The 14,024-nt window shown below is 44.6% G+C and overlaps 1 protein-coding gene across 3 annotated transcripts in view; it reads left to right on the forward strand.

The window, feature by feature from the left end:
- The first annotated feature begins 1,272 nt into the window (after nt 1-1,272).
- MOB2 (MOB kinase activator 2) overlaps nt 1,273-14,024 on the forward strand; it is a 112,635-nt gene continuing 99,883 nt past the window's right edge. Inside the window, exon 1 of one of the 3 annotated variants that reach the window (XM_083838570.1) lies at nt 1,273-1,612. In XM_083838570.1, the coding sequence (XP_083694696.1) occupies nt 1,276-1,612 (337 nt within the window). In that variant the 5' untranslated portion in view covers nt 1,273-1,275. Of the gene's footprint in view, nt 1,613-12,251; nt 12,271-14,024 lie in introns of those variants that run through there. The other 2 variants (XM_083838577.1, XM_083838578.1) reach the window with 2 other exon arrangements.

Consider the following 14,024-nt stretch of genomic DNA (forward strand, 5'->3'; position numbering starts at 1 on the left):
AGCCTGGTAGGCTTGCTATTGTCAAACAAATAAAGGCTGCAATGCATTTTTCGGAGGGTTTAGAAACAGAAGGAGAATTACAGGACAACCACTGGAGACTGCTATTGGATTGACACATCCTCTGCTCTTCAGAGATGCTGATGGAGAGATGTCTCAGCAGGGAAGAATGTGAAATAGTGGCTCTGCTAGAGGGATTTCTAAGGTTTCCAATGGCTGAGGGGAGAAGGCAAAAAGCAGTAGCTATATTGTCTGCAGTATCAACTTGACAACTGAAATTATAAAATAATCATTTTAAGAGAGATATACATAAATGCCTTGTGACACTGCAAAGTACGTTACAAAATATTAATAAAATAGCTGTCAGTTTCCTGAGTTGCTTTTGCACCAGTAATTCTCCCAGTGCCAGTTGCTGTATGTTTTTCTTGATACAATCAGGAGGAAAACAGCTAATGTGACATGACAAACTCATTGTATTAGAAGTCATCTCTGCTTTAAGATGTGTGTCATATGACTGAACACCCTACCCTGGGTACAATGCACCCCACAGTAAAATTGGATAGAGCTCATCCTTAAATGCCCTGCCAAAAGTGCTCCTAACAAAGGGCAACAAGAAAACATAATTCAAATGAGGGACATCTGTTCTCTAATGTTTGCAGATAATGACTGGATCAAGTGTCTGCATAAAGGATAATTATTTTCTGCAGATGGTTTGATCTGGTGTTTTAAACATTGTAAAAAATCTTTGTCCCAAAAACTCCATAAAGTGTGTGGGGCTTTGCTAGTGTGAGACCTCTTTCCTGCTCTCTGGTACATTCTGTATGTGCAAGGGTAGCTAAAAGTATAAAGGATTAAAAAGTGTAGGTGTTAAAGAAAAATATTCAACCTGAACACATACAACACGTATTTTTAAGTTCTGGTCTTCCGTTTTCTTTTATATTACATTACTGGATACCCAAATAATTCTCAGTGTGAAGTTGTATTATAGGAGAGTGGCAAAATAAAACACGTATGTGCTGTGAAAAGCGATTCCCAGCAAATTTCACTGGGGAGTTCATTCCAAAATACAGTGTCACAGTATTGTTGATCCTCAAGCAGCCTCCAAAAGATGGTGCTTCCCTCAGAAACCTGGTGATCTCAAGCACGAATGAGCTTGCAGAGAGTCCTAGGATGTAACTATCAACCACCCATAACACAGTTTTTTGGTAACAGGTGTCCAAAGCGTGTGGACACCGCCAGCAGATCTGTCCAGAGGAGGACATCCTTCCCATTTTGCAAATGGCTTGGGGGGGGGGGACCGGGACTACATTTCCCAGCGTGCCCCCGGGGGGCCGGGCTGGAGGCAAAAATGGAGGAGGGGGCGCTTCCGGGTTGGCGGCGGGGCGGTGCCAGCGCCGTGTGTTTACTTCCGGCCGCCCCGGTGCGCGAGTGGCGGCGCGGAGGGGACGCGGGCGCCGCGGGACGGAGCCGGAGCGCGGCCGGGAGCCAGCGCCGAGGGCGGCCCCGAGCCGCGGCCAGGCCCCGCGGGGACCCCATGAGCCGGCGGTGAGAGGGAGGCGGCGGCCCAGGGGAGCCTCTCGGGGCGGCGGGACCCAGCCATGGACTGGCTCATGGGGTGAGTGGGGCGAGGGCGAGGCGCGGGGGGGATCCCCCTCCTTTTTGGGGTACACCCCTCTTTTTTTTGGGGGGGGGGCACCCCCTTTGGGGACGGCCCCCTTTTGGGCACCCCATTTTGGGCACCCCCTTTGGGGAAACCCACTTTTTGGGGCACCCCCCACTTGGGACCGCTTTTGGGGGGGGGCACCCCCTTTGGGAACCCCTTTGGGGGCACCCCCCTTTTGGGCTCCCCCTCTGGGGACAGCCTCGCCGCGCGCCCCCTCTGGACGCCCCCCGAGGAGGCTGCCAGGAGGCACGGCGGGGCGGGGAGCGGAGCGGCTGCCGGGCGGGCTGCGTGCGGTGGGGGTGGCAGCCGGGGCTGCGTCCTGCCGGGGCGCGGGGAGGGAGCGTGAGAAGGCGCCGCCGGAGCAGGGGCAGGGCGGCTTCTCCGGGGTAGCCCCGCGGAGCTTGAGGGGAGGAAGAGGTGTGGAGGAGACCTCACCTCGTCTCTCGAGTGGTTGCTGGCTGAAAGAGTGACTTTTCATCCCTTTTTCGGGGGGAGTAGGAAGGCCAGGCGTCGCGGGTCTCCCCGCTTCCTACCGGTTCAGCGATTGCCGCAGCATAAGGTTGTTTTCAGCCTAGAGGCTTGCCAAGGTTTAAGTGGCTTTCTGTGGGGAGGAAGAAGAGACCTCAGCAGAGATTAAAGCCAAATCAGAGCCACGCCAGGGGGGCTCGGATGGCCTGGGATTAATGGTGCTAATTGCTTAGAGACAGGAGGTAGAAAGCACTTTGCTGCCGGTTTTAGGACTGAAAACCTCAGTACGGGAGAGGGTGGTGCAGCTGCTGAGAGTGACCCAATGCACTATCAGTGTATAAGGGAGGATAAACTTGGTTGCTGGTGACCTGTGCTTGGGTGAACTGTGAATAATTTCGCTCCAAAATTGCATGAGCAGCAAGTTTATGCTTCAGCAAAAGTAGCATTTCGGCGGAGCTCACTGCCCTTCGTTCTTTCTTTACGGTAGTTTGATCCTGTGCCCGAAAGTGGTCTTTATGGCCTAGGTTATGTGATGTGCCTGCAATAGGAGGTAAAAACCTATTTTGTCACAGTTGCTAGGCCTGGCGTGTTAGGAAGATGGTGTGTGTTGCCTCTTGCCTGCAGCTGAACACCAGTGAAAGTACGGCACTCGTTAATTACCTTCAAACGAGATGTGACCGGCTCTTGAGGCAGCAATACCAGCTAGGCTTTACTGGAAGTGCGTTCCCCCAGTTTAATGGGGTGAGTGCTCGGTGTCAGCGGGGTAGATGTTGATGGCAGGGCTGTCCTCCGGCCCGCAGAGCAGCAGAAATGCAGCATTTGAGATGTGTGAGAGGCTCGGCATGCTGTACACCGCAGCGCTTGTGTCGCGGCCCTCTGGCCTACGCTATTTTTACGTGGTCTTAGTGAAAATATTCGTGTAAACGACGAGCTTGTTTTGCTATTTTTGGTAACTACCACATGGCACAGGTGGTCTGTTTCATTTACTTTGTAAAAGTAAAAGCTGAAGTGTCAAAGGTCCACTGCAATTACAGAGGAGTTGAACGCAGTACTTGTGCAAGACGTTTGGATGACTCAAACCGTCTCAGTTACGCGGTCTACTTACTCTGTGTCAATTACATTGTAAAGCAGAAAAGAATCAAAACTGACTTGAGCCAAACTGTCAATAAAATATGTTTCCTTATGAGAAATACTGTGGGCTTCTTGAAGCTGCTGTGAAAAAATTGGCATTCATGCCGTTTTTTTTTTTACCCAGAGTGGGTGGATCCATCCACGTGTGGAAAAAGGCTTGCCTGTTTTCCCCATTGTAATGGGAATGGATCCTGAGTCACTTGTACATTACGCGCTTGTTCTCAGCTATTTCCTGGTATGTTTCTTGCCTCACCAAAGCAAGTGCAGTGCTTGAGGTTTTCTCCTTTAAATCTGAGATGTATTTGTGGGGATTTTTTGCGGAGGGACATAGCAGGAAAGCAAAGCCTTGATATTTTGAAGGGGAGAGGGGAGGGAAGCCTGACAGACCTTTTCTTACCCTGCCCAAATTAGTGCTGCTGGTAGCACGTGTGTCTAAATGCAAACATCCTTCTGTTGTTTGTGGAGAAAAACTGAGGGCATTACTCTATCCTGGCTGAAGCTTGGGTCATGTTGCTCGCTCAGCCTTTCTTCAGCGAAAACTTCAGCTGTTCCCGGCCCTTGTGTGGGAAGGGAAGGGCTGCAGAAAAACCTGCAGGGATCGCAGGAAAACAGGTTGCTCCCAGTAACCTCTCAGTCTGTGGCCGTTTCTTGCTGTTCCTCTGGAGAGCAAATTGCATTGGTCTGCTCCTTGGGCTTGTCACTCTCTCCTGGATGAGTATTGTCACTAACGAAGTACCTTGATCTTTATTGTTTTGTACTGCTCTGGTAACATGCTGCTTTGTGATTACAGCTTCATGTGTGCTTGCTCACAAGAACCCTCCTTGTATGCCTCACGTTATCAGCTGGGCTTTCTTAGCATTCAGTATGAGAAACACCCTCTGTTTTTTAACTGCATATTACCGACACCTTAACCTCCAAGTGCAAGTGTGTTAAATTAGGCAACAGTAACAGTTGCTTCTGTTCTAGATCTCTACCCTTCAAGCTCGTGTCACATTTATCCTATAGAAGATTTAGAGTGCGATCTGCTTTAGTCCTTGCTGGTCCTCCCCTTCGCTTGTGCCCTCTTGGGGAGGGGGAAGGGTAAGTCCTAATCATATTGCTAAGGGCAGCAGCCCGAGTGTCTCTGATCGCCTCCGAGTGCTTAATACGCAAAAACGGAAGCTGGAGCTTATGAACAATGGTGAATTTATTGGGGATTAACAAACAGCTATAGGCTTACGTGGTCACACAGAAAAACTTCTCTGGGTGCTGCCTTCTGCTCGGCCAAGTGCTTCAAAATCCAGTCAAGTTGTAGGGAAGGAAGCTGAACAAACCGAGCTGTTGGCACGTCACAGTACGTCCTCAGCTTAGCATCAAAATAATCCCCAAGTCTTCTCTGTGGTTGGTTAGTGTCTTTTACCCTTCTCCTGAGCACGGCCTTAGTACTGCTGCTGAGGAAAGCCCATGGTCTCTTCAGTGCATTCTCAATTGAAAAAAAAAAAGAGCCTTTTTTATTTTTCTACTTTTGTTGTACATAGAAAATATTTTCTAATGCAATTTAGCCTGAAAGTCACTGTTGCTTAGTTGTTTTGGTCACCAGCATCTGAAAGGTCTATGTTACACTTTGAAATTCCGAACTTTGTATTACAAATAGCATTGATCTGCTCTTGAAGTTCACTGGAGCAACAAAGACAGGCATTGTTCCTTCAGCTAGGAAACTGAAATCTCATAATTTGGTTTTAAATTTCACAATTACAAGGGAAAAGTATATTAATGGTACTAGTAAACCTGATGTGGCCTTAGTTAATCTTCAACTGTTGTCTAATGCTATAACACGCTTTTCCTAATCAAAGAAAGATTGTGTACTGTAGTTTTTTTTTTTTTGAACTTTTATAACAGAGGAGAGAGGCAGGGTATTTTACTAACAATTGTCTGTTAAACATGAGACACTTTGGGCTACATCTGTACTATAACTGCAACCATGAGAACTGTAAGAGGTCAGCATAGTTGTGATGGCAAAAGACTTTAATAGATGCATCTTAAACTGCAGAAGACACTCTCTTCCAGTTTAGGCTACTGGAAAAGCCTTCAGCATTTAGACCAGCCCTATGGAAAGGGACTGTTGGTGAAGAAAACGTGGAGGGGAGAATGATCTTGCATTTTTTGCTTTGCAAGCCAGCTTCTGTTTCAAAAAGCTGATGGCATTCCTTCTCAATCCTTACCTGAACACCTCTGAGCACAAGGCAACCTGTGCATCCTCCAGAAGTGAAATGTTGCCCCTCTGAACTCTTTAGCGAAGGTTATTTTGTGTTGTTGGTATATCACTATTTCACCTGCATCAGAGGACTGTGTTATTCTGGGATCAGAGTAAGATCTTTTGTACTCGTGGGCTGCAGTGTCCAGTGCTTTTACAGGTGGTTCTGGTACCAGTAAGTGCCAGCATCTTTATCCGTATGGCTTGTTTTCACTGTGGTACTCAGGACTTTCTGAGGTAGCTGCAGCACCTAGCAGCTTACTAAAAATAGCTGAACTTCTATTGTATAACAACTATTTTAACAGTAACTTTTTTTCTTTTGGACAGCAGGGTGTCCAGCTCTGGGGGAAGGGGATTTAAGACACTAAGAAAATAAATTGTAAAGTTAGCGTGCTCCCACTCCAGTGCATTATCTGTCTGCCTTTCTGTGCTTTATGGTGACTTGACAATGACCCACAGCTCCTTCCCCCTTACTTAGTGGGGAGTGGAGTAAAAGGGAAGGGGCTGTATGCAACAGGGATTTGTCCTGTCTTTGGTTTTTAAGCTGTAGCCCATGCTACCCATGCTGTCAGCTACCCATAGTGTCATACCATTCACTGCACAGTTATCTGTTCCTCCATATGTTGTCCTGGTGACTTGGAAAGGAGGGCTTAAAAATGATTGAGGGTTATCTTTTTCTCATATCCTGGCCAAACTGCTCCCATATCTTTAGCTTTGAGCACAGTAAGAAAAGCAATGGCCTAGGAAGATCAGAAAAATGCAGATGGAAGAAAGAAGCAAACTCCTGGTGGGAATATTTGTGCCTGAAGACAGCACAAGCATCTTCAGTCTGCTCAGGTGCTCTGTCCAGCGAATGGATGCAGCTGTTTACTGAAAAATGTTTAATTCAATATAATAACGGCCTTCACACTTGCAAATTTATGTTCTCATGTCAGTCAATCCATTGCAAACGCCACAGATATGCTACCTAGTATAGTCTTCATCTCACCAGGACAGGTAACTGGGAAGTGTGTTCTGTAGAGACTGTACCGTAGCTGTGCAAATTGAATCTATTAGAGTATGTGCTATGCTAAAGATTTTTAACAACACAGGAGAACTTCTTTAGGTCTGCACACTGGCAGATTCTTCTTGTACAGAAGGCCTGTGTGTCATTGCATTTATTTCATTTAGGTGTAATTGTCAGGTCCCTAAAATAAAACTAGCAGATTTTCCACTCTTTTTTTGGATACAGGATTTTGCAGCATTATCCCAACAATGATTTTGAAGGGTAGAAGAAAAACAACATGAACACTGCTGTTTTGCTGTCTCCCATACTGCTTTTATGGCAGTGTCTTTAAGAAACTTCCTCATAAGGCCTTAGGACACTGTCCAGTTCAAGACACGCCGGTGAAATATGAGTGATATTGTTATGCAGAGAAGTCCTAGCACTGAGCTGAAACAGCTGAGGACTAGAGGAGAAAAAACACACTAGTGTTGTAGTTCTGAGACAGAAAAAAAAAATCCCATATGCTAATTTACAGCTGTTAGGCTAAATCTTTGTTTTTGAACGGGATGTATTAATTGTAAGGAATGAATCTTGTAGCGGGAGCAGTGAGAAATTAGGCTGTTTGCTTAGCTGCTAGCTTGGCTGCTATGTAATGCAGTTGAAGCAAGAAGAGCGCTGCTGTCTGTGCCTAACAGACCTTTATGTATGAAGGTAGCTGATCATTTTCATTCTAGGTACTGCTTGAAACTTCCTAATTATAGCAAATGTTGCTATAAAAAGGAAGAATGCTGGAAGTTCTTCAGCTGCTGCAGCCATGAGGAATGCTTCCCCCTTCGGTCCTCTCCAGTAAGAAGGTCTCCTGCCTTTATAAGGCAGTCTTTTCCCCTAGAAACTCTGCTGCAACCTCCCACCTATCCCAGCTGCACTGTGTAAAGCTATTCTGCTGTTCCACTGACCTCACGACAGGTGTTTCCCCTGCTTTGCATGCCCTGCAAATTCCTGGCTTTGTGGGCTGTTTTCCCTGCTTTGAAAGAGCTGAAAGTAGCTCGGAACCAGTAAAACAGACGTGTCCAGTCCCATTGGGCAGGAAATGTTCACATGTTCCTTATTTACTCCTATTTATAGGTGTAACCTCGTTACCTGTGGGATTCCAGGTGGTTTTCCCTAGATAAGTCTTAGGTCTGTCTGTGAGCAGTTCATGCTCAGCTCACTGCCAATGAGACTTCAATATTATTTCATGTACTCTTATCAGCCACGAGCCATACGTCTGCTAAACCAGTAGTTACCTGTCAAAACAACTAGCATAACATAGTCCACAGGTAAAAGAGTTTCTCTGTTAAATATTAACCTGTCAAATTCATACAGTGTATGTATAGTAGTGGAAAGGTGCTGTTTGTTTGATATCCCTGGAGACTCATATTCTTCAGTTGTAGAAGAGGCATCAGTACTGGCCAAGAGCCATTAAAACTGCTCACATCTGTTGCACCCTTATGGGTCTCTGGTTCTGAAAGGGCTTTGGTGTATTACTAAGAGTGTTGCTTTTCTGCCATGGTTATCTTTTGGTATTTGTTTTATGCTGCAGAGCCCTATTTGTGGAAGTGTCCTAGCATATTTAATTATTGAAATCTTGCATTTGTTGGAGAAAATGCCAAAGAAATCCTGCATTTTGAAACCTGTGTTACTTTAGCAAACCACAGAACTTGCATCACTTAGGCAGTTACTTGCCTTTGGTCAGTACAACGCACATAAATCCTGGTTTGATTTTGAGAGCATCCTTTTTCCAGCAAGGGTTTTATTTAGGGGGAAGAAGAATAGATCAGTCTCAAGGTTCCTAAAGTAAAATAAACAATTGACTTCCTTGGAAAAAGAGTTGAGTGTTCACAAAGGGTAGCAGTAGTTCTTCCTCATATATATCTCCATGTTACCTTCTCTGATTTTATGCTGGCATCATTATTCATGAAGGCTGGTAGGGTAAGATGCTCATCTGTCTGAAAACTAATCTGTTTTGTTTTTTTCCTCTTCCCGTTTTTCCTCTCCAGATTAGTTTTCAGCTAAATGAGTTCCTGTAGCCTGTTTGTGTAGCTGCGTGAGTAACGTTAATGGCACTAGGGAGCTGGTGGGAGCACAAACCTTTGGGAAGAAGAGGGACGCTCTTCTGGTGGCGGCAAGGCTTTAAATTAATTGAATGTAATCATGAAGTAATGTGATTATTAGTGGTAATTACTCTAAATAAGTAGTGATTTTCTGATGTATCCTTCTGCTTGAACTGTATGGAGGAACTGCAGAATATGTGAAAATGAGATGCTTTGCCTATGCTGGTGCCTTGGAGCAAGCAAGGAGCTCAGAGCTCCATCAGAGTGGCAGTCCTACGTTGGCACATTCACTTTATGGCTAAATTATAAAGACAGTGAACTGGATAGTTATATATAACTCAGCATTTATTATCTACTCCTCAGGTGGAAGAACCCCAATTTGAAGAGCACTAGCTCTCCCATGGGGTGAAGGTAGTGGAAGTTTGGGTGTCGGGCTGAATCCAGCAGTCTGCTTCAAGGCAATTTTCAGGAAGCCTGGTTCTCACACGCAGGCCTATGTAGCTTTGCCATATTTCACTGGCAGCTTCCATCTGTTACATCTACTGGATGTGGGCCCGGAGCAAGCATACTTGAAAGAGTAATAATAAGGGGCTGCAGTTTTTAGATAGCTGTGTATACAAGTTTGAACTCGGTCTTGTCAGATCTGCATATTCTGCAGTCACTGCTGACCTATTAAAGAACTTTAATGCGGTTCTCTGCTCGTGGAATGCTGTTGAAGGAATCTCGTGCATCGCTTTTAACCCATGTTCTGCCTTCTAAAAACAGGGATAAAGCTGTGAAATCTGCTTACTGGGTTCAGTTTCTAAATGCCTGCCTTAGCAGTTTTTCCACCGATCTTATTCTGCAATAAAAATGAAATTTTGCCTGTCTCCTTCAACGTAGGAAACTTTATAATGAATTATTTTGTTTTTGCAATCATGTTGTTGATAGCATTACTGAAGGCTGTTATATCAATGGGGCTACTTAAGGAAGAGCTGTTGTTTCATCACTGGCTGCTTCAGAAAGTTGCACTCTAGGAGCTTTCCTGCTCCTGAGGCTACGTGCGATAATTTAAGGTAATTTAATTTTGGAGTTAGAATGATGAGTGTAACTGTAAATGGCTGAAGAGCAGAGCTATTATTTTAGCATTTGGAGGAAAAAACATGGAAGTTCTGTCTGAAGTCATTATTTTTATTCTGTCAACCAAGAGAAACCAGTCACGGTGTGGGTTCTTCATCCAATTCACAAAACTGTTCATGACTGTGGAAAGAGGGACTACGTGGGCATTGGGCGCACTGAAAAATATGAAATGTATAAATTCTGATGCCTATAATTTGTCAAAGACCTGAAGAATGTTAGTCTTTCAACTGGAATCAAGACAGGGATGACTGTCATAGATCAAATTCTTCCTCTGAACACCGAGTACATCCATTAAGCTAAAAGGCAAGCATGCAGAAGAGTGTGTTTTTAACAACTGTCCCACGGCTTTGGGGGATAGGGCAGAGGCAGAGGGAGCCAGGCGCCTGAACTCAAGCTCTTTAGAAGTTCTGCTGCATATTTTCACTGTGCAGGTTAGAAAGGGGTGCGCTGAGAATTGTTGGCTTCGGTGGATCGTTGCTGTTTCTTCTCTGTGCTGAAATGTATAGATAGCTGGCACTTTCACCTGGGAAGTTTCCTGGTTATTTATACATAGAGCACAGATTGTGTGTGAAGCAGGCTGTGTAGAGGCAGTCTTGAGATTGATTTTAAGGTTTTGTGTGCTTTTTTTTTTGAACTCCATAATTTCATAATTTTAATCCCCCAGTATAGAATTCCTTTTGTATTGTGCCTCCTAAACCAGCAGAGAGTTGTTCAGGAAAGACTTTGTTCCGTAGAATGTATCTTAGCAGGCTATATAAAACTGGAGAGAGTTGTTTTTTTGCAACAAGGTGTTTTGTGTCTGCTTTCTGGATGAGACTACTTGGGCTCAGGTTGCAGGGTTAACTCCACGGTTTCAAGTTTGTGTCAGGTGTGATAAATAAGTAGCTCTCTTTCCAGTCAATCTTGCCTCTGATGATATGCAGGTGTTGCTGGGACTCTGGTCTGTAGCCTTCATGATTGCTGGGGCTTACAGAGTACTAGTGTGCGACTGCTTCTCATGGCTTATAAGAGGAACAAGCCCATATTGAGGGTTAGGAACTTCTGTTAGACCAGGAGATGTCCTGTGGGAAGGAAGAAGCAGCATCGGGGTATGCTTGTATTGCTTCTTTATGTTAATAGACTGTCTTGAGCAAAACCAGGTTAATGCTAAGCTCTGTGTTGGCTGGGGAAGTCTTGCCTGCTGATGTAGCAAGGACTGGTATCTTTAAGGAGCTGACCAGCCTACAGTCAGAAAGCCACAGGTGGGCTCTGCCATTGCCACTACTAAGGTCATGTAAATCTCTTCTAGGATAGCAACGAGATTACAAATTGGAGTATTCGCATGTTCTGGTTTATCTAAAATCCTCAGATATGCCTTATCCCTCCCATGTCTTAGTTTTTGTTCTGCGAGCCACCCTTTCTTGGTTTATTTGTAATCTCTGGCTGGGGTGCGTGTGCTAACCTGCAGCTCTGGCACACTTACTGGTCTCGTTGCGTCTCTTTTTTGTTTGTCAAGGCAGTGACGTTTCCTCAAACCAGCATCAACTGATCTTGAAGGTTTGAAAGAAGTTCGGCTGGTAAAAGATGAAAAGAAGCAGCAAAAATGATAGGAAAGCCTAATTGCACTTGCTGGATCTTGCCCAATTGTAGTCTTAATCTTGCAAGGCAGAGGGTTTGTTGGGTGCCCCTATGCTGCTGGCTTTTCAGGCATGAAGTATTGTTTCTTTCTGCAGTGTTCCTCTTGTGGATGGGCATGTAGCAGTAGTTCTTATTCTGCTCCTTTCTCATTTGGTTATCATGATGTTGTTGATTTTGAGCAATTTTTGAAGGCCATCCTGACATTTCAGTTATTTCTGATATATTTATTAATGTTTCTCTTTAAGTATATGATGGGCTTTTACTACAAGGTCTGGCAGAGCACAGGCTTTTGCTTAGATTCATGGGTGCTATTCAAAATGCTGCCTTGGGTTTGCATTCTGATAGCCCCAGAGTGTCTGCGGTGTGGGTTTCTCTCCTGCCCCACCCTGCTGAGTGTGGCACGAGTCGCTTGAGCCTGTTGAGGCTTGAGTGGGTGGTGTGAACTGCGATGGAAACTCCTCTTTGAAAGGGGAGATGCTCTGTTAGAGCCTGTAATGCTCTGCTAGGTATTTGGCTTCAAGCTTATAGGCAGTGTGCTTGACTTACTTTTTAGAAGGGTGGCCTTCTGGTTTTTGCATTGCTCTGTAAGGGTATTTTTGTTGTTTTTAAAATGTTTGTGTTTTCCAGCTTGTGTTTCAGGCAGGATGTGCCTAGGCATCTACTGAAATGCACACAGCTGTTGCTGTATGAGGTATAACCTTCCAGGTGGGTACAATATTATTCACATGTGCACAGGCTTGCTTTTTCTCCTCATTGTTAAGAGAATCAAGGCTCTTGTTTAAGTCAAGTACATCTTGGTTTCAGGTGGAGTGAAAGCTTATTAGGTTGGCTGGTTAGGAATACTTAAAATTAATTAATCATCTTGTTAAGGGAGGCTTATTTTCTGTAGTTCTTGAAACACAGGCAGTAAAACCACTGCCTTGAAGGATGAAGTCACTTGCTGGTTTGCTTTTTCAGCAGAAATGTGAGTAGACTTTTTTAAGTAAATAGAATAAGAAACATTATTACTTAGATGTGTTAAATTCCTGTTTTCATACATTGTGTTCTAAAAAATGGTCTCTTATTTTCCAGTTGACAAAAATGTCCTGAGAAGGAAGTATCTTTATAACAAAACCAGCCTCAATGCAACACGTTGGTTCTACTTGTTAAGGGTGTGGTGGCTATCCTGAGTGTTTCTGAGCCAAGTCAGAAAAGTCAAATAAAAGGATGTTGAATATTTCTTTGGGCATCGCAAATTAAGCTAGCATGGAGGTTGCTTAACTTCTGAATTACAACTTCCATGAAGGTTTTAATGTGTTTTAACAGCTACAGTTCAAATTCATTCTTTACACTTAATTTGACTTTCTGTATAGAAGAGCATTTGTACAACCAGAAACAGTAAAAAGGAAGCAAGCCTGAGAGTGCATGAGGGATATCACCAGAGTAATGGTTCACGGTGTGAAGAACAACAGCACTTGCTTTTAGAGCAAGCACATAGAATCTGAGTAAAGAGGAAGCAAATACAGGAAGAAAAGTGCTTGTGTGTATAAGGCTTTGCTAGCATGCACATCATCGCTTCTTAGATGGGTATAATAAAGGAATAGTAATGAGTTTCTATTATCACAAAGACCTTGATAGTTTTGTAAAAATGCTGTGTACAGTAGCATCGTACACAGAATCATTACCTGTAATTGAACTGTAGCACAAAACTTGGATCCTGGGAATTCATACATGCCTGGATCACTGACCTAAAGGAGCAATTTATCGTTCCTCCAGATAAATGTCTGTGTCCAGATTTGTCACAGGTGCCCATTTTAGAATTGATGCTTGCAGCATGCTACCTGAGTTTCACAGAGTGCTGTCTGCATTGGTGTCTGGTGTGGCTCCTTAGTTGCCTGTGGCGGTGAACTTTATTGCCTTCCCTTTAATCCCAATGCCAATAGTTCCTGTCCCATGGTTTGTATATAATGCATTTGTCTAATCATGGGCTTAGTGTGCTTTTATTTTAACATGTGGATATGGTTTCAGCCTGTCGCTTTACAGACAAAGGTTCTAGTCCTAGGTGTGCCAAAAATCAATATATGCAATTTGATGGTATCACAAGTCAGGCTGAGAGATATTGCTGATCAGTCTCAAGAGCTAAGAAAGATGGAGAAGCACAGGTGTCTCGTAAATGCTGTGAGATTTGAGCCTGAGGGCACCCAACCACCAAGTCAGTCAACGTGCCCTTTGTGGACTGCACAATATGTGAGAGGGGAATAAAGCTTTTATTTTTTTCCTCGAGGGCTTGATTTGATAGTGTGATGGAAAAGTAAATGTGATTGAGCTGAAGTGTGCAACTTTGTGCTGAATTGTACTCTGCTGTTTCCTTGGAAGTTAGAATTTAGTAACTGCTCTATGCTTGCTCTCATTCTTACGTTGATTGTAGAATGATTTGGGTTGGAAAGGACCTTACAGCCCATCTAATTCCAGCCCCTTGCCATGGGCAGGGACACCTCCCACCAGCCCAGGCTGCCCCCAGTCCCATCCAGCCTGGCCTTGGGCACATTCAGGGATGGGGCACCCACAGCTTCCCTGGGCAATCTGTGCCAGGGCCTCACTGCCCTCTGAGTGAAGAACTTCCTCCTAACATCCAATCTAAATCTGATAAAGTACTCTAGAAATCCAGCTGTGTGTCTGTTAAACGAGCTATGGAATAGTACGTGAGTCTTGAAGGAGGTCAGAGGCTCTTGTAATGGA

Source organism: Anser anser (assembly GCF_964211835.1).
Source record: "Anser anser genome assembly, chromosome: 5".
Lineage (NCBI taxonomy): Eukaryota > Metazoa > Chordata > Aves > Anseriformes > Anatidae > Anser > Anser anser.